This window comes from Stegodyphus dumicola, chromosome X2 (assembly GCF_044657685.1).
Source record: "Stegodyphus dumicola isolate Sdum_Otavi_A_Nest chromosome X2, ASM4465768v1".
Classification (NCBI taxonomy): Eukaryota; Metazoa; Arthropoda; class Arachnida; order Araneae; family Eresidae; genus Stegodyphus; species Stegodyphus dumicola.
Window position 1 is genome coordinate 45,434,024 of NC_140781.1, and position 21,475 is coordinate 45,455,498.

Consider the following 21,475-nt stretch of genomic DNA (forward strand, 5'->3'; position numbering starts at 1 on the left):
TTACTCAGGCGGTAAAGTAAAGACGTTTCATTGCTTTATTATTATTAATATTTTTTTTATTGTGGTACATATTTCACAGGAAGTATAATGATATGAAAAAATAAATGAGAATCAAGAAAATTATTGACAACTACTTCAATTTCTTCAAATTCTGAAGAAATAAAATCTCAAGTACTTTTTTTACATAGTATTCCACGAGATTAAAATAATCACAAATATTAGTTCGAAAACTCAAGAACATGATACCAATATTTAACGTAATTATACCACATGGAGAGAAGTAAAATTACGCGTTTTGAGTAATTTTGAGTAAAATTACTGGGAGTTTTGAGTAAAATTACGCGAAGTTGTTTTTAGAATAAAAATTCAAAAACTTTGTAGTCCAGATTTTATATTTGTCAAGTAATGGCTGTTTAAAGATATATTACCTTTGTATTTAACATATCTGGGGAGGTTTTTCGTTGCTGTCAGTAGCAGAGAAATCTGGAATTAATTCCTTTTCCTCTATCATTGTTATGAATTTGTTAACAGGGAATTCTTTAATAAAAATTAAAGAACCAGACAATTAAAAAAAGAACCATATGTTTTATCATCAAATCATAGAAATCATGGAAAGTAATGTTTATTTACCATTTGTTTCGCGCAGCAACATTTCCGTTATTTACTACCTAATCAGCAATTATTAATTACGTAAGGCATAATGACGACACATTCAGCATTAAATTTTTGACTTTTAATAAAAAATTGAATAAGATTTAAAGTTTCAGTAATAAGAATTAATGGTAGCAAAATTTCATTTTATTTAATTTTTCTTCTTTATTTTACCTAGATTGTATTAAACAGCAAATTAAAAATTAGGCAATTTTAGTTTTGAATTTTCAAAATGCGCCCATACGAGTCCGTGTTTTGCAGCGAAGCGCTTCCCTTCAAAATTATTGAGCATCTGCCTGCAAGAAGATTTATTTTTAGCTATTTCCCCAGTTTACAAGGCATATGCTGTAGCTTCAGCTGTTAGCCGTTAGGCGGCACGACTGTCTTACAGGGCTTTCGCAGCTCACCCGGGTCATTATACGCGTGGGCGTTCGGACCTTCTGCACGCATTAGAAGAGAACTCCCGTTAGTTTTTTCTCCCGCTCTGTAGTTAATTCAGAAGCGAAAACGTAAGTTATATTTTAAGATACAGTTCAGTTTATGATTTTAATTGAAGTTCAGTTTATGAATTTAGTATTTAATATAATATTATGTCCTTCCAGAAATTTGAAATGGTAGAATTCAAACGCAGTGTAGAATCAAAGCTCTAACCGTAGTTTTTTATTTAAAATTTTATCTCGGTTCCCTAATATATATAAAATCAGAAAATTGTGGTATATACTGGCCTTTTGTAGAAAGGCATAAGCAGCTGTATTTTAAATTCTCAAAAAATGATCTAAAATCTTTTCACTTGCGAAGAGGCAATTTCTTCATTGTTCACGACGATTTTAGGGAAATATAATTTTAAAAAATTATTTTTACACGAGATATTCTTAAATCTTTTGCATAAATAGCATACTTAGTGTTAAAACAAAAAAGAGAATGAGTAGTTTTAAAGTTATTAATTCCGTTTTCGAATAAATGTAGATAAGCAAAAGGATTTACTTATTAGGCCAGTTTAAAAAATTTAAATCTGTTTATTTCTTCGCATTAAATCTTCGGAAATGAAAAGTGTTGGTAAATACTGGCATTGCATTTAGTTTATATTAGCACTGTGAAATTTTTTTAATTTGATTTTTTAATTTGATTTAGAAATTTTGCGAACTATGAAGAGTTTTGAGTTTATAATTAAATGCTGCGCTAGGAAAAATATTTAATACATTTTTAGTCTCATGTATTGCCTTTTCCTCTTATCAGCTTCGATTTTCATAAGATGCTACAGGTGTCAGAAGCGCTTAATCCCGAGACGAGAAGATGTCTTTCTGTTTCCGCCATTTCCCCCCCCTCCCCCGTTTTACTCCTTATAAAATAGCAGATTAAGAAACTGATGTTGCTCAAGACAGTTTTTTTAGTAATATATAATTTTGAAATTTTTAATATTTGATTTATGGCTTACCTCAAAGAGATAAGTTTTCGTGTTATGCATTATTCATCCGTTAACATGGCATCCAATGAAATATGCGCAATATCTCCATTGACAGTAATATTTCACGCCGAACGCCATTTTTAATCTAAATAAGTTGTTGTTTGAGATTTTGACACGTGGCAGTTATTTTTTCATGAAGGAACTGAAATGAAATTTTACGATTTGGCAGTTCTTAGATCATTAAGGGGTGTTGAAACCCCAAAATCTTCAAAAAATTGCGATTTCAGATTTTTGCATTTTCAAATTCTCTACACTTTTATATTTCTAAAAATACCATTCTTTAATCTCTATGAAAATTAGAACTTTAAAAAAATCTAGTTTTAATTTGTCATCTACTGCTTTGATCAATGAGGATTTTTATATAAAAACGCGTTTTTCTCCAAACGTGATTTTTTTATACTCGATGTACCTTTTCTCAGGAACACAGGTATCTAAACTGATCACAGGTATCTAAACTTTTTATGGCTTTTTTATTAGGTTCCCTAATATTTACTGAAATGAGCTTTTTGAAATAAACTTAGAAAAAAAAATTAATTTTTTTTTGTGTGAGAAAAGTGCTAAATTTTACTATGCCTAACAAAATATTCTGTAATTTACTCTAAAATTCAAAATGTTTCAAAAGCTCATTTCAGTATAATCAAATAGGTATACTTTAATTACAGAAAAATATTCAAGCTTGTTACAGCACATTTTGAGAAAAGGTACATCGAAAATGGCCAAATTAACATTGTATAGGGGTTTCTGATACTCCTGAAGTAAATGTCTGATATTAAATTCTTTCAGGAAAAAGGAATTATCTGCGGTGAAAGATTTTGTTTAAATAAGCACAAGATGTGTTTTAGTAAGAAAGCAGCACGGAATTGTCATTGCAGCCAAAGGTCATAATACTTCAAAAATAAAGCATCCTTTCTGAAAAAAGGCATTCAGTATGTGAAGTCGAAAATTTTTCAAAAGTATTCCTTAGAAAAATGCTCTAATATGCATTAATTTATAAAATTTCGAAAAGTTATTTATGAAAATTACATCTAATACCTATTAGATCACTTGGACAGGCAAAGGCAGTTTAAACGAGTTGTGCATGTTAAATCGCAAGGCGCCCTACGTTTCAAGTCCCCCCCCCAAATATTTAATTTGTTTTTAGAAAATAGTTAATATTCCTGGTGTTCTAAGTTAACAGACTACTGAAACTTTAGGTGATTGTAATCCATAAATTCACTACTGCGATCTGAGTGATAAGTGTTTATTCATTTACACTTTTAACCATGTATAACTATTAAGATTCTTTGAAGCATGAAACCTTAAATATCAGGTGTGTCTTCTCCGGGAATTGAACTTCGTATCTTCGACTACTAGCTAGATGGGTTGCTAGTTACACCACAAGAACATGCAGTGGGGAAAGCAAAAATTTCTTATATTCTCCTCCACTTAAAGGGCAAGTGGAGAGAGAGGGGAGAACGTGATCCAGTTGACTAAATCCACGTGGTAATGAATTATCATCCATAACCTTTTTAGCCGGATGCCACTGTAAAGCTATTGACACATTTTTCATACGAAAAACTTGAGACAGCAGCTGTTCTCTCACCGGGATTCAAACCAGGGATCTTCCGATGCTTGCCGGTTTGGTTTGTTTGGTTATGACAAAGCAAGCGAGGGCTATTTGTCTTCGTGGAGGACTTTCTGATAGAAACTATTGAAAACGACAAAAACGCCCGAGCAGCCAGTCCCTTCGCCGGGATTTGACACGGGTCAAACTATCACTGTCTAGTTGCTTTGCCGCTCAGCCGCTGATGAGCCCCAATGCTAGTCGGACATGCTACCAGGTAACGAGAGAGTGCAACAGGGAAAACAAAAATTCCATATATTCTTCTTCGTTTAAAGGGCGACTGGGAAGAAGATAAAGAAGAGAGAACATCTTTACAAACATTATGATTATTCTCTTCTTATTACCGCTCAAAAAGTCGAGGGAAACTACTATTTTGACACTAAAACTCAATCTTCTTTCAACGTTCTTAATTTTAAAGATGACAAGCTTGCCTGGCAACTTTTATGTAAACTTAATAGTACTCCTTTAAAGATGGTAAGGCCTTGAACTCAAAGTATGAGAAATACTTCCAAACTAAGGTTTATGCAGCAAGTGCTGTTAAGAGGATAAAGCTTTCGGCTTCAAACAGTACCCTTGTTCAAGTGAATGACCGCTAGATGATTTCTTTAGGCTGCGATAGATGGAGTTGTAAATAGTGTTTTTTTTTTTTTTTTTTTTTTTTTTTTTTCAGAATTCTTTCTCCCAAATTTTTTGATGATTTCTAAACCTCTCATCCACACTGAATCATGTTTTATCAGCAGGATGCTGTTGAACGCATTTTTACTCACCTGATTTTGATTTAACTTATGAGTTTTTGAGTTTTCAGAATTTTAGACTGAAGACTGCCCAGTATAGAATATCTCTTCAGATAGCACTGCGGCATCTTGTGACAAAGCTGTCACTTTCTTTACAGTCTTTCATTTCTGCCCTCGTAGAGACTTTCAGATAGTAATCGAATTTCTGTCGCCAGGAAAGCCCACCAGCAGCCGAGCGGTAAAGTCGCTGAACACTGGTAGTTCAGTTCGGGGTTCGAATCCTAACGAAAAGAACTGGCTGGATAAGAGTTTTCTTGGTTTCCTTCATGTGTACCGTGAATACGAGCCAGTTTCCCTTAAAATATTATCCACGAAGGCAACACTTCCCAGATTCCTAGAGCCAGTTAGCCCTTGAGTTGATTTGCATTAATCAGTTATTATAACCCACCTGTCAACAGGAATCTCTCTGAAGCATTATTTATTAAAGCCAGAATCATTCTTGGCACAAATGTCAAACGGAAAATTTGAGAACGAGACTCAATCGGATAAGGGCAGATAATGACGAATTATCGTTCATACATTTTAATAAGGTGCTACAACAGGGGACATTTAATCCCACCCTCTTATAGCAGGAAACGCAAAAATCAGCTGTGCCTATATTCAAACTCTGAATCTTCTAGTTGCTGATCGGACGTACTACCAATTACACCACGAGAGCACACAGTGGAGAAAGCAAAAATTTATTATAGCCACCTTAAATTAACCATTTCGGTTAATTCAAAGAATTTTCCATCGTGCTTTGTGCTCTCCATGCAGTGCCAATTGTTCTCGTAATTCCTTTACTTAAATTTATATAAATAAAGTTATATTCTTTCTGAAGAAAAACTAGTCACATAAATTTCCCTAAGACTGTACAATAATATCTTTGATATCTGAAGCCCCATATATTAACCCAAATCACCTCAAATACTGCAATGAAAGAGTTTTGGTTTTCAAAGAGATGTAAGCATTTCAAGATAGTTCTTTTTTTAATGTTTATTAGAATCCTTGCATTACAACAAAGTTGATTATAGGTATATTGTAAAGTAATACCATTTTCTTGATTTTCTCCTGATTACTAGGCAAACAAAAATTATTGTAATGGTATTTTTGGTAGATCTACTTAGCAATCAAATTCGTGTTATGCTAGAAATGCATAGCTTGTGTTTCAAAATTACTTATGGAGCAATGCTAACTTTCTTAATATGTACTTCATGTGAGTACGTTCTTCAATCAAATACAGTTTTTTAGAATACTTAAAAAGTGCTGTTCAGTCGGTCTTTGTTGTAAACTCTTTGAAATTATTAATTTTTATCTTTTCCTGTTAACGGTATTTTTTATGTTTGGTTCATGAAATATTAGAGTTTTCCCCAAATTTGGAATCTGTTTTATTACCTATTTTATAGATTGTAAAGCATTTATGAGTTTTTTTATTTAGAAACACAACGATTTCAAGGGAGCAATGGCAACACTGTATGGAAGAAAAAAGCATTTTTATCTCCAGCGTGTGAGACAGTGTATTCAAAATTCTAAAGATATGCTCTTTAAATATTTTTTTATATTGCTGTTGAACTGAATTTTATGGTTTAAGTGTGAAGAACATGATATTTAATAAATAAATGAACACACAAAACGGGAAAAAAAAAAAAAAACTTTGAGCGCAATATAAAATCTAATCTGATAGCTTCCAGATTTTTTTGTTTGTTTTTATTTAGATTATTACTAAATGTTTTATAAATGAAGCACAACAAGCATAGAAAATGTTGATAAATGCCAAAACTTTAATAAAAGTGGTTTTTTACGAGAACCGCTGCCTTAGGTGAACTGTAGATATCAGATGCAGTTTGTGCAAAGCAGTATCAATACCGTAAAAAACAAAAACACAGAAATACCATATCACGACTCATCTATTATTCTTAAAGGAAAATGTAGTATTATTGAAACTCAATTGGAGAGTCGATGTACTAAAAAATGGGAAGGCAAACCTTTAAAAACATTAAAAACAGAATACATTTACAAAGATCTTGAGATAAAAAAAAAAATATCTTTTTTAAAGAATCGATTTTTAAAAGAATCGATTAAATTTTTTTTTCGGGTTGGAGAGGGTTATTTAACAATTTTATTACATTTGGGGGTGATTAATCCTACACAAAAGGACAATAAATAAATAAAAAAGTAAAAATAAAGAAATAGAATAAAAATCCATATCGGCTTCGAATAGGAATTAACGAGCTCTTTCGTCGTCGGGCATTGAGAAACAATTCTTTTGAATATTTCGAAAAATCTGAAAATAGTGTTGAATCTAGACACCTCGAGAGACTTCAGTTTATATGTTCGGTAAGTAACTACCAGTATTCAGTACTCTGTAACCGATCGGTGATAGCTGAGGGCATTACACATTCGAAGAAAGCTCAGCTTCGAGATGCTAGCTCTGAAGAATGCGATTTTGAAATGTGCTACTAAAATACTGCAGCCGAAAAAGAATGTACCTACAGCCTTTTTACCGATTTTACACACCAATGCAAGTTTGATGACTTTGAGGCCGTGCTTTCACTTTCCTTTTCGAGTAGTAAAGTTGCTGAACACTCGTATTTCGACCTTTGTTCGATTCCAGGGGAAAGGACTGGGAGCATGGCCGTTTTCGTGGTTTTTCTCCATGTATAACGGCGATACGAGCCAGTTTCCCTTAGAATCCTCCACAAAAGCCTTAGCCTGCTTTGCCGTAATCAAATAAACCAAACCAAACCTTCCGCGTGTAAAGTAATCGAGGGGGTGAATTTGAAACATGATGAGAATTTCATGTAACTGGTGGCCATAATTAAACTGACAGTGCTCACAGTGTTCTGTAGCAAGATCTATTTGCGAGAATGACGCCACATTTCTAGGAAGATTAAACAAGACGGGGGACGAAGGATTCCGCGAAAAAAAATAGTTCCAAAAGTCACCGCTAGGGGAATATTTGGAGCTGTGTAATAGAAAATAGAGTGTTAACAAATGCAAATCAATACGGAAATTACCTTTTACACTCTTACATTTGTTAACACTCTATTTTCTATTACACAGCGCCAAATATTCCCCTAGCGGTGACTTTTGGAACTAATTTTTTTTTCGCGGAATCCTTCGTCCCCCGTCTTGTTTAATCTTCCTACAAAATGTGGCGTCATTCTCGAAAATAGATCTCGCAACAGGACACTGTGTGCACTGTCAGTTTAATTATGGCCACCCGGTATATAGATTTCTTATTTGAAATTTTGAATTCCTGGTAAACGCAGTTTGTGTATGGTATTAATTTCCTTTTAATTTTCTTTCGAATGATCATAGAACAAGAAACGGAAGTTTACATAACCGACTTTTTAATGCGCATATTTTAGGTATGGGAATGGTAGCAAATTGATTTGTCAGATTCTGCGGCGATAACTTTGCCTAATAATAATCATCCTTATGTTTGGACTCGTATGTTTTGTCCAATGACAACAGGATACCTCTTTTTTGCGGCATTTGCAGTTAAAATTCACTAGCTGTGCAAACAAGGGATGTATTTTTTACCTTGTCTAGGAAAACATCAAAATGAACAAAATATGCAACAAAATGAAGAAACAAACAAGTAACAAAAACAACATTAACAAAAATGAAGGAAATGTGTCTAAAACCTTTCCTCGATCCTCGTTAGCATCATCGAATCATATTATAGCTAAAATTCACTGTTTCCTTTTGCAAAAGTTTCTGTGCACGTTTGTAGAACAGTTGGCATTGTATTTCCCGTTCTCGGCATGCTTGGGAAAGAATTCCAGCTAAAGAAACTGAATTCTTTTCTCATTTCAAACAATACAATACAGTGTGACAGGGAATAAGTAATACCTTCCTTTAAAAGTAGTAAATAGTTTACTATTCAAATTAATAAATAACATAGATATTGATAGATTTTTTTTCTTGATCTTTCTTGTTTTAAATTTTTTGAAAGGCAAAGAAACTGAAGAAAATCTTTCGTTATGAAACGAAAGATTTTCTTCAGTATTTTCTGTTCACAAAAGAAAGGTCTTAGTTATAGTACTCTTAAACTGCATCATAACACAAACCACTTAGATAAATCAGACATTTATTTAATTAATATTAGATTGAATTAATTCATTTGTCTATTATAAAATAAGTATATGCCTACCATATCTCTGAGTCGATCATTTGTGAAAGTGACCAGTATTTTTGAGAACTTGTATAAACATTGGTACTGAATATCACCTTTCAAAGATGCTTTTGTAGACCTCTACAGAACTCCCAAATCCTTTAGGAACATGGATGGTTGTGTTTAGAGAAGATTCACTGAAAAAGAAAAAAATTCACTGTAAAAGAAGGCACATGCATTTGTCACATTCATATGTAACATTCACATGTAAGAAAAGTTAAGAATATATGAAATATAAATTATAATTTAAATTAACAGCATAAATTAATTTCCCTCTATAGTACTAAAATAGTAATACCTTTTGCGCTGCGTCATTTCGAGATTAATCCATGCCATTATGACTCTTACATAACTCTGATGATGTAAATGGAAGTAAATCCAAACAGCCAATAATAATTATACAGCAGTATTAATTATCCAATCAAAATGCACTGAGAACCAAAATTAACTCAGCCTGAATTAAGATTCCATCCTGAACATAACGCACTTGCTTTTTACTATTCAGCCTAAATGAACTGCTTCCTGCTGCACTTTTCTAATTGCAAATCTGTAGAGACATTCGGTTGTTTGAGGCAGGATATGTGAAAAATGAACAATGCCTTCGCCGGGACTCGAACCTGGACCTCACGAATACGCGCTGAGTGTGCTAACTATTACACCACGACACCACGAAGGCATGCTAGGAGGAGGAAGAAATACCTCGTATACTCCCCCTTTTAAAAGGCGGCTGGGATTAGGGGACACAATCGCCAAATCTTGGTGGTGAAACATCCACCACCTTTTAGTTCGCGCTAAACTGTAGAGACTTTAGTATTTATTCGATGACAGAAACTGAAGAAATGAGCAGTGCCCTCGCCGGGACTCGAACCCTGGACCTCTCGCATACGCTTTGAGTATGCTTCCAATTACACCACGAAGGTGTGCTAGAAACAGGGAGAAATACATTATATACTCCCCCTTTTAAAGGAAAACTGGATTAGGGGACCCATTCGCCAAATCTTGGTGGTGAAGAATCATTGTACACCACCTTTTAGTTTGGGCGCCACTGTAGAGACATTAGGGTTTTTCGAAAGAAAGAAATCGAAGAAATCAGCAATGCCCTTGCCGGGACTCGAACTTGGTCCTCTCGAATACGCGCAGACTGTGCGAACTATTACACCGCGAAAGAATGCTAGAAGGAGGGAGAAATACCTTATAAATCTATCAAAAAATGTAAACATTTTGTAAATAGACACAAATAATGTGATAAGTTGTTTGTGGCCGCATGTTTACTTAAATATAATGAAGATTTAATCTGCCTTGGCTGCCAGTTTCATATTGAGTGTGGGCCAGCATTTCAGGATCCAAGTGTCATCAAAATTCTTCTCTTCATTACGGATTCAGCCTTCTACGTTCCACACCGTCAATATTGCAATCATTATTATCCTCAGAGTAAAGTTTCGAAAAAAATTGTTTATGAACACTAGAAGTCAGGAACTAAGCTCAGTTAGGCGAACGCAGAAAGATCCACCTCATCTAAACCGTTTTAATTCGTAAAAGTTATTGCTGGATGTCTCAAGAAATGACTTTTCGAGGAGAGGATAAAACGGGAAAGAAGCATTCAATAGGACATTGCAGCAGTTAAACGGACATGTTCGGATGGATTGAGTAATAAATTTGCATTAAACCGCTGTTCTGGTATGCATAATCTTACAAAATTGTTAGGTCTTTTTTTTTTTTTTTTTTTTTTTTCCAGTCCTCAGATTCTTCTATAAATTACAATAGATTTATGATGGACTGGCTCAGTTAATTTTCAGCACACAAGAACTCGGCAATTAGTATTTTATAACCTCACTTGAAATTTGAAAGACCATATTTTAATCTGTCATCTCTGTGGTGCGAAACATCTCATCTGCATTTTTTGCTGTCACTTCTTTGTTTCACAAAAGCGCTAATCTGAACTGTGATAATAGATTATAAAACGGAGTAAAAATTAAAGTTTCAACTACAGAGCAAGGGAGCTGAATCTTTTCATGTGTGCAATATTAAAATCGTCAAAATTTTATGTGCCACCCAAAATTTCAGAGCATTTACAGTATTTAGAATTTCCTTTCAAAACATCAAAATCACAGTAGAGCTGTTAACTGAAAGAATATTGTAACATGTGTTTTGTAAATTATGTGAGACTGAATTAACGTAAAATATAATTCTATTCTGTTGGTAGATTAAATGATTTTGAAGGTATAAATTTAATTCTGGCTGCCATATCAGCCACACAGTTAAAAGATGCTTACATCCGCAAAAGAGTGTACAGTAATTCAGAATTTCATGTTTTTGATTTTTTATAAAAATCGATGAAATACAAGTTGTTGTTTTTTCCCAAATCGAGATCAAATTTAAGTTCTATAACCTTCGAAATTTACCCAATGATGCTTTAAAATAACTCTAAAGATATTGGTAGTTTGTTTTCCCAGTTTTTTTTGGGGGAAAAACTAGCATAGCTTACTTTTTTAAGGGGTTGGAAAACATCTAAATATCTTATTTCCTACAACTCTTTAACTAAGGGTTTCATTTCAGGTGCTTTTATACTATAAACTGGATTGGACTATTTAATTTATGCAAATCAGGAGCACTAGCTGCCTACTATCATGAAACGTAACATGAATGTTTCTACTATAGCCCTCTATTTTACAAGCTTTACGTTAATTCAGAAGTCAAACAACAAAAATCAGCGTTATATTTTCAAAATTTTCACAGGACTAGTTTCGATGGTTTTACCGAACCACCATCCTCAGCTGCAAAACCGCAAATGAACAAGATAGGAAATAATGATTAGATAAGTTAAGAAAGCCTGGACAAGAATAAGCAAGTGGCGCCATCTGTTGGTGAAACTAGAACTAAAACATAATTTCTTTAAAGGCTGAAAGCAAAGATGGATTGGAATTAGGATCGCTTTCTTATGTTATGTAATCATTATTTCCTATCTCGTTCATTTGCGGTTTTGCAGCTGAGGATGGTGGTTCGGTAAAACCATCGAAACTAGTCCTGTGAAAATTTTGAAAATATAACTCTGATTTTTGTTGTTCGACTTCTGAATTAGTATTAGTTCGGCGTGTTCTGGTGTCTTAATTAGGCTTTACGTTACTTAAATGTTTCAAAAATTAGGAGCTAAATCTTAAGTAACAAAAGATTCTGAAGTGAAGTTTGGGTGATTTTAATTGAACAGTAAATTAATGGGGCGAATTTTGTAGTTAAGATCTATTCTGTACAGTGTTTCAACTCCAAACGTTCGAACTTTAATTTTCCTAATTAAGAAAAAAAAAAAAAAAAAGAAAAGAAAATATTTAACCCAACTGGGTTTTTTCGTCATTTGAGATATACCACCAGTGATCTCCTGGTCAAAGCCGTACCTAAGATTGTAGATTCATTAGGATTTTTTAGAAGCAGAAAAGATGAAAAATAGCAAACGTCTTCGCCGGGAATCGAACCACGGACCTCTGGAATACCGGCCAAGCGTGCAGAACCAGTACCTCCTACATACAAAGCCAAGGCTCTAGGGTTGCTTGAAAGCTCTGACGTCACGCAAGTCGTCTTTCCACTTTGTCTTCATAACCCTCAGATTATTTTAAAAAATATCATACAATCATCAACAAATATTTTTCTAAATAATTACTGCAAAAAGTTAAATGATAATCTTTTAAGCAATAATTTAACTAAGCAACGGAAATTGAAAACATTAAAAAAAAACAGTTTATGTATGTAGCAGAAATGAAATATGTTATGTGTTTAAGGTACAAAATAAGAGAGTGAAACTAACCTATTTTATCTTAATATTTTCAGACTTGTAATTCATTTTTTAAATGAATATTTTCTGCAGAATGTGTATAATATGTTGAATAAAAAAGTGCTTTTTCTATTTGTGTTGTGAAGTCTTTGCCACCTATTCCAAAATGCATGCACGCATACACACAAAAAAAAGGGAAATATTTGCAATTATCATAGAAAAGTGCTAAAGCTCTAAGGTCTGTTATATAATATACTAAGCTTTTTCATCATAAACTAAAGAAATATTCATTTTTGAATATAAAATACTTTGTCAATTAATATTACTTTCGTTTATATTTTAAAATCAATATCTTGAAATTTTCTAATCTTATTTTAATTGAAACCGACGTGTTTGTTACATTAATTTTAAACTGTAAGAAGGACAATTTGTAGTCAAATACAATTCCAGATGACTAATTTTTATAGATATTTACTAATATATTATTTTCATCTTATTCTATGTTTAATTCTGTCAAAGAAATAAAATTTCTAGAAATATAGTTGTACGTATACAGGGAGAAATGCATCTGATAACTCTATAAAAAATAAATTAGAATAAAAATGTACTTTCATTTCTTCCCAGCTGTAAGGTCTCATACATTTGTACTAAGTTATTTTTTCTCAAAGGGATTTACTGTAATAAAAAGTAAGTAGCATGAAGTTGCCTAAATAAACATTTACTCCCCTTTTTCTCACTATAATACATGGTGTCATTTCCTATTATTTCTAGTTATAATTGTACTGGTAGAAAAATTTCAAGTAAAAAATAAGTCTTTTTTTTAATGCGTTTTGCACCCTAGTTGTGCTACTTTCTTAATAAAGATCTGGAATTATTCTGAAAATTTTAAATCTTACCTTAACACTAAACTCCTTATTCCTTACAATTCTAAAAATTCAGGGCATTTGATCTATTTAGATGTTTTAAAAGTTTCTTATGATTATCCTGATAAAAAAAATTCCAGTAACTGCATATCAATTATACAACTTCATATTTATCATTTGCTAAAAATTTCTTAGATAAGTTACAATTAAATGATTTTTAGGAACAAAAATTTACTAGTTACAAGAAAATTATATATGTACATATTAAACGAAAGGGATGTTACAGACATAAAATAATAAGAATGAAACTTGAGAATTTTGGATTTTGTTATTGAGAAAGATGCAATTACAAATTCTTCAAAAATAGGAATCTAATTGAAAAAGCTTAAATGTATGGAATTTTTGGCGCCTATATTGAAAATTAACACTGAATAATACAATATATGCTCAAAAATAGTATTTTTCATATTGCTCAAAAATAGTATTCAAATCATACTCCAGGTTTATTATATGTTACGAAATTCAATCCAACAGTGAAGTGAACAAGATCAAAACCGGAAAATTACTAAACAAATATGTGTAAATAGCAAATGTTGTTAAAAACTGATATTGCAAAAATAAAACATGATTAATAAATTTAGGATTAGGGAATTTTAGTTTTAATCAACTGTTAACTTGTTATTATGCATTATTGTTGCCTTTTTATTAAGGAAGAGGATATTTAATAAAATATATATTCAAAAAACAAACCAGCAACAGCCAGATCTTAAACATGTATTTTATTGCACCATCTGAAGTATGTTAAGTCAATTTATGTTCTATTAATTTAAGTGTAAAATTATTTAAGAAAAGTTAAGCTACGTATTTGAAATTAGGAAATGCAGTCGATGAATGGCAAATCGGATATACATATTTATTTATTTAAAACCGAATGATATAAGCTTTCTGCAAGGGGGTGACTATTTCATTTTCTCTCGTCTTAAGGGAATAACAGCGATAAGTGGCTTCATGTGGCAACCATTCTGTCTGTAGATAAGGGCGACTTTAGTGACGTAGTGTCAGCCGTGCCATGGCTTTGTATGTAGGAGGTACTGGCAGAACCACTACACCACGAGGGGCGCTAGGAAAGTGGGAGAAAATACCTTATATAAAGCATTTAATTCTGGCCGGAAGTAGAAAATAAGAAGCGATAGTACAGTTTTAAAATAAAATAAACGTTGGTAAAACTTAGGACCCTTACAAGATAAGTCAGGAAAGTTTGCTATAGTTTACTATTGCTCCGCTTCATATTTCCATCTTGTACAGATATTTTTCTTTGCTGAAATCTGAACCAGTGAATTGAAATGCAGCATTTGTCACTTAGCATTCAGTTCAACAAGACCTTAGAAGAATCTAATAGATTTTTATAGTTGTAAGCCTAGACTTGAATATTTAACTTCTCTTCCCGAGAATATTAAAAATTCTGCAATTTGCAAACAAGGTTTCCTGGCAAATTGGATAATATATTGTTATTATTATTATTTTAAAGAAACGTACATTGCATATTAACGCTGAAAATATCGCAACATCAAACAATTTTAAAAATAAAGATTTTTTTTTTTTTTTTTAAATTTCTTTTCCTTAAAAAATTCCATTAATGATGACGAACCTGAGGAAAACTATCTGATTGAATAATAAATGTATTTTAGTGTTGCATTCTGATCCTTAAATACTAATGCGTTTTTAGTACATGTATGTAATGAAAACAAATTTAGAAGTACTGACAAAGGAACACCGAGAAAACGTTGAAATGCTGATGGCGATACACGTAGATGGCATACTAAAGAGGAAATATTCTGATTGCGTAACATTCTAGAATCCGTAGTAATCCGTATTCATGCGTAATATACTTAAATCCGTAGTGATTAGGAAACTTAGCAACCGAATAACATTAAATATTCATTTATATTTCAATTGACACTTGTGGGCACAATTTACTTTTCACTCTAATTGTACCTATTTCCAGAACATTTACATTTTTGATATTATTGCGATAGGAAGAGAGCATAGCGAAATAGGATCCAAGCAGCACAGAAGTTGCGCAATTATACAATATGGCAGTCTGTTAAGAGAAATGTTTTGGTTTAGGTTAGAGAGGTTTCAGTTGTAAGAGCTTAGGTTCCGAATCAACTACGTCATCAGCGTTACGCAAGCTCTGTGGCACAAATTAATCTAGAAATGGCACAGAAATGTTGTTATTATTTTTAGAATAGAGAGACGAAATACTCAAATGAGGAATTAAGAGACTATTACTGAATTAAGTTATAAAGCTGATTTATATATTTTTTATCCTACATATATGTTTAGAGATTAGAATGAACCGAATGTTATTATTAATCATAAGAAAACGGAATTAAGGAATAGATTAACAAGTTTAATTTCACTTAAACGCTACTTAACTTTATTTCTCTTTTGCAAATATAAAGAATTTTAGAAACAAATTTATTGTCGTTTTAATGAAGTTATTAATTGTGTAACTGCGCCTTAATTTATGCTAGCAAATACTTTTGGTTGATTTTGCCTTAAAATGCAACCCTTGTATAATGCAACTTGATTAATAATTTTGTAATACTTTATTTGTTCATAAAATTAATGTTTTGAAGTTGAAGATTCCGTGTGTGTGTGTGTGTGTATTTAACTATGGCAAAGCGCACTAGGCATATCTGCCTAAGGGGAGGGATGCCTTTCGTGGAGGACTTTCTAAGGGAAACTGGCTCGTATACACGTTACACATGGGGAAAACCACGAAAACGCCCATGCAGCCAGCCCGTTCGCGGGATTCGAACCTCGGACCGAACTACCAGTGTTCAGCGTCTTTACCGCTCGGCCGCTGGTGGGCCCTTGAAGATTCCGCGTTAATGACATAAGTATCTGAAATGTATGATTTATTGGTGGTAAATTTATAAAAAATTAATTGCTTTTGTAAACTCTTATAAGGTTTACATAAATTTTTAAAACTGTATCAGAATTTATTCGCAAGGAAACAAAACTTATATATTCAAAAATAATTTGTAAAAATATACATGTATAAAAGTAAAAATAAATCTGTAAAAAAAATTCTCGGCTATATTTTCTACACAGAACGGTCGAAGTAACAGGAATTTAAATGAAATGGGGAATGCTATTTTAAATGCCTGGCAGAACTGAGAATTTTTCTCGGTGTTCACTTCAGAAGAAATTCTGATCCTCTGAAAGAAATTCCTTTTTACGAAAGCAAATTACAGGTAGCATAATTTGCTCCTAGATAAAAAGATTCATTTAGTTTCCACTCGAAATAACGAAAACTTTAGATTTGGAACCAATACGTTCGAAACTGATTTCATTGCTGAATTTTTTTCGATTTTAATATTGTTGTTTATATTAAAATTTTTAAGAGTAACAGGTTTCTACAGTTAGAAATTTTTTTAAATAAATATTGTTACTGCTTTACCAAAGTAAAACGTTTTACACAGAAATAAGAATTACTTGTGAACAAATGGAAAAAATGCAGTAGAAAGGCATTTTATGAGATACAAGTACATTAAATGTTATTTACAAAACTTGGGACTTTAATAATCTCATCTTTTATGAAACGTCTGAACGTCTCAAATCTCAAAGCATTTAATCTAGCAAACAAGAAGATGGCAAGTATTACCTCAAAGCAATTTAGTTTTAATTATTTTAGCCTATTTTTTGTATTCCGTCATTATAAAATTAGAACTTTTGTACCTGTGTTATAACACTGAAATATCTAACTATGATTTTTTTCCCTAGTCTGCACGCATGCTGTCCGACAGAAAGGTCTTACAGTAAGGAGCGTAGGAAAGAAGCGCTGTATTTTCTATGCAAAACAGCTGTTTGGTTCCCTTTCTTCGAAACGGATGAAGTCATTACTATGCTTAAACTACGAATATGAAAACAAAACCGAAAAATGGAAAGAACAACTGGTGACTAAGGGCGAGGAACCGTAACTATAAATTTTAATTTGAAATCATATTTCTGACTGGAGATTATTTGTTAAATTTAGAATCTTACTTCTTTTCTGATTATTTTACAATCCCAGAATGCTTTCATTTAATACTTGATTGCTGCTATTTCTTCGTTGTTCCATTTTATTTTGACTCGGTACTCACAGTTTTAATTATATAATAGTATTTATTAAATAAGTAATTTCAATATCACATGTATTAAATAGAATTAAACTGCGGCGAAAATGCTGAGTATATTCCAGACATTCTTATACTATATCCATATTAATATGTTATAAAAATAACGTTAAAAGCAATTACGTCCCATACAGGAACACAAAGCATTACGTGGCTCTTTATCTTTTGTTATCTCTTTTATATATACATATTTACAGATGTCCTATTATAAGGTAAACCAACCTTCTGGAAATCAATACTGCCCAATCAGCCGATACGATGTTCCCCTTTTCGTTTCCACACTACATGTACTCTACTGCCAAGCAGTGCCATCTACATTATTTCTTTTCAACATATATCCGAAATCTCATTATAGTCATTCACACTTAATTTTGGAAGAATCTCTAAGCGCGAGATATTTTTTAAAGCATTAAATATTTCACTGTTAAACCTTAAATAATCTTTAGCTGAAGTTGGTGGCATTCCAAAAATAATAGTTACATACTTTCTTATTTAATAAAAAAAAAAAAAAAAAAAGAAATACTCTCGGAAAGAACTTTGGTAACACATTTTTATTTGATGTCTTGGTTCTTGCGTTTTTTGATGTTACATTCTGAACTACTAAAACATTATTGCAACCTTGACACCATTTGGCGTTGCAAAATATATTACAAACATAAAAAAGGATTACATTTAAAAATATGTTTATGTATATAAGAAAATGAAAATAAATTGACCATTTCGATTTAATTACTATCGATATTACTATCGATTTAATTACTATCGATTTAATTACTATTCGATTTAATTACTAATTTATTTTCCTTTCTTCTTATTTATTTTCTTTCATTTTCTTCTTTTCTTTCTTTCACAATTTTTCCTTTTTCTGTTTTTATTATATATATGTATATAGTGTTCAATGTGTACATTTATTTTAAATATTGTTGAATTTGTAGGGCATAATCGGAATTAAGAAATTTTAACTCTATTATAATATAAAAAGAATCCTATTAACGAAAAGCTAATACTTTTAGATTTACTACTGACAGTAGTGAAACTGAAGATGGCTATTTCAATTGACTTCAACTCATTGGTTGAAGGATTTTACTAACCAGACTTGTTCTCTTCTTTCTATAGGTTCACGTATATGAACATATTAGTGTCTGAGCTAATATTTGAAAAATGACAGTATCTTGAGATGCATTTTGATAGGTATTTTAAAGAATATGATTTTTTAAAACATCTAATGCTTCAGTAGTTTTATAAAACATTTAATTCATATTAACCAAATAATGTCATAAGTGTTATGAATAATAAGCTTGTACGCATATATGTACTTCAGTTTTTAATTTAGTTATAAGTGCAAACTTGTAGGCTATGAGTTATTCCATTGTAATATTGATACCTGTTTTTTTAATATATATATTCAGCAATTTAGAACGTTTGTAAATATATTGAATATATCAGTTAATTTAACCCTTCTAAAATTTTTATGACATTTACTTTCTGTTATTAAAAAAATATTTTCAGTTTAAAGATCTGATTTCTCTATCACTGTTTTTAATATTTGAGATGTAACATTTGTTGGATAGTATGAATTATTTTGAGAACTGTAATTAAAGACACTGATTAATACTAAAATTTATAATTAATAAGTCAGATTTAGGCATTTTATGTCAGAATAATATATTGTTAAAAATATATTGTATCAAGAAGAAATCAGTGCTTTTTTTATATTTGTAATTTCGCTGAGAAATGTAGTAGGAATTATAATAGTTGATCAGTCCTAAAGAATGGGATTATTTTGAATTAGGATGAGTCATATGATAATGATTTGAGTGAATTTACCTTTAATACTTCTAGGATAATTCTTCTTAAAGTCTTATATAATCCATTATTGTGTACTACTTCAAAATAATTTTTAAAATATAAAATGCATAATCGAAAGAGAGAAGGAAATGAATCAGGTATTCATAAATCAAAATTTTTCTCTTTAAAAATTTAAAAACCTAAATTCAAAAACCTAATTCTTTTAAAGCAAAACTACTGTTGAAAATCAAAACAGCTCATTGTTGTAAAAGTTTGGCTAAGATATTATGTTAAAACTGCCTTCTATTGGTATTTTTGCAAGCTTTTTATTTCAAGCTGACGAAATGTAATGCTTATTGTTCACATGAGCCTTCTCTGCCCACAACCTCCCTGTCAAAAATATTTTATCTTCAACTATGAGAAGATATTTTATGCAATTTTTTGTGCCATCAAGATAAAAATACGCATTTAAAGCCATTAAACACCTTTTTAACTTTACCTCTTTATACTTCAGGATTAAAAGATTATACACTAAACATTTTACCAACAATGTTTATTCACTAATTATCACTATTATAGCTAATTGAAGGGTCTACAGGTTCCATTTAAAAAGGGCTGTTGTTCTTCAGGGTATCATCCGGGAAGGGCTGCCATTTGACATTTCATAGGTAGTCATCAATCTTATAAATTATTATTAATAATTATATATTTAGGAATAGATAATTTTAGAAGAAAATGAAATAACAAACATATAATGCATGATTAATAATAGTAAAAAAAATCTAAAATATTTTCAATAGCGAAATTGAATTTTAAACATACTTTCGTGTGTAGCGAGCAGTTGAAATTTAAAATATCGTACTTCCCATACTGCAGTATGCTGTACTGGCCTGTGATATATTGGTAAATTCTGATTGTTTGAGTTTTATTTTGAAAAGTCACGAGATGTTAAACTGTCTGAACTTTAAAATGCGCTCTCTAAGCATAAGTTCAAAATGGTAATCAGTGCATAAAAAATCCCTCAAAAACATTTAAAAAGCTTATAATAACGATAAACAAATACAACAAAAAACAAAACAAAATTGCGTTTTAAAACACTATTTTAAATTTATTTGCTCTTGTGATAATTTGGCGCGATATTTTGAAAGAGCAACTGCCAGTAAATAATTTAAGGATAAAAATGATACTTACATTGTTTCAATATCCTCCTAAAGCTTAAAGATAATTCTATAAAATTCTGTAAGTTCAAATTATAAAATATGCCTAATGGTTGGGAGGCAGAAATGTTAAAGAAGGAAGGCAGGGGGGAACTTTCAATGCAAAAAAACTGTACCTTATAATCTTAAACACCTTAAAGATGAGTTTCCATAAAAATTTCAAAGTTTAAAAACTGTATGAAAAATTTAAAACAAAATTTTAAAATACAAATATTTCACTTATCTTTAAAAAAATATATCGTTGAAAACTCATGAAACTTTATTTTTGAATAAAATTAAAATTCGTTTAAAATTTCAGTTTTAAAACGTTTAAAACTGAGTTTATTTCTACATTTGTTTCTTTAATGTAAGTATTGGTGTATTGTGAATACGGCAAAGCACACTAGGGCTATCTGCCTAAGGGGAGGGATGCATTAGTGGAGGACTTTCTAAGAGAAACTGGCTCGTATACACGTTACGCATGGGGAAGACCACGAAAATTCGAACGAGGATTCGAACCTCGGACCGAACTACCAGTGTTCAACGATTTAACCGCTTTACCGCTGGTGGACCTCTTTAATGTATGTAAAAGCGGCCGAGCGGTAAAGACGTTGAACACTGGTAGTTCGGTCCGAGGTTCGAATCCCGCGAACGGGCTGGCTGCATGGGCGTTTTCGTGTTTTTCCCCATGTGTAACGTGTATACGAGCCAAACGTCCTCCACGAAGGCATCCCTCCCTTTAGGCAGATAGCCCTCGTGTGCTTTGCCATAATTGAATAACCCTACCCCTTTAATGTAAGTGGTATATATAGAAAGTGTTCAAATATTAAAGCATATTACCATTTAAAAAACTGAAAAGAGGAATGTGTAGGACATCTTGCTGTCTCTATTAATATAAAATTTCAGCATACCCACCAAGTGGCTAAGATCTCGGAACGCTAGTAATTTGACTTAAGTTTGTATCCCAGTAAATAGGGTAGTTGCTTGAGTGAATTTGTGAATTTCTCTA

General features: G+C 31.8%; 1 protein-coding gene across 32 annotated transcripts in view; it reads left to right on the top strand.

Moving 5' to 3' along the window:
* The first annotated feature begins 1,022 nt into the window (after positions 1-1,022).
* LOC118199724 (uncharacterized) overlaps positions 1,023-21,475 on the top strand; it is a 203,476-nt gene continuing 183,023 nt past the window's right edge. For 29 of the 32 annotated variants that reach the window (XM_085808940.1, XM_085808951.1, XM_085808945.1 and 26 more), the window contains exons 1-2: positions 1,023-1,160; positions 17,091-17,283. In XM_085808940.1, the coding sequence (XP_085665066.1) occupies positions 17,198-17,283 (86 nt within the window). In that variant the 5' untranslated portion in view covers positions 1,023-1,160; positions 17,091-17,197. Of the gene's footprint in view, positions 1,161-17,090; positions 17,284-18,598; positions 18,674-21,475 lie in introns of those variants that run through there. The other 3 variants (XM_085808953.1, XM_085808962.1, XM_085808954.1) reach the window with 2 other exon arrangements.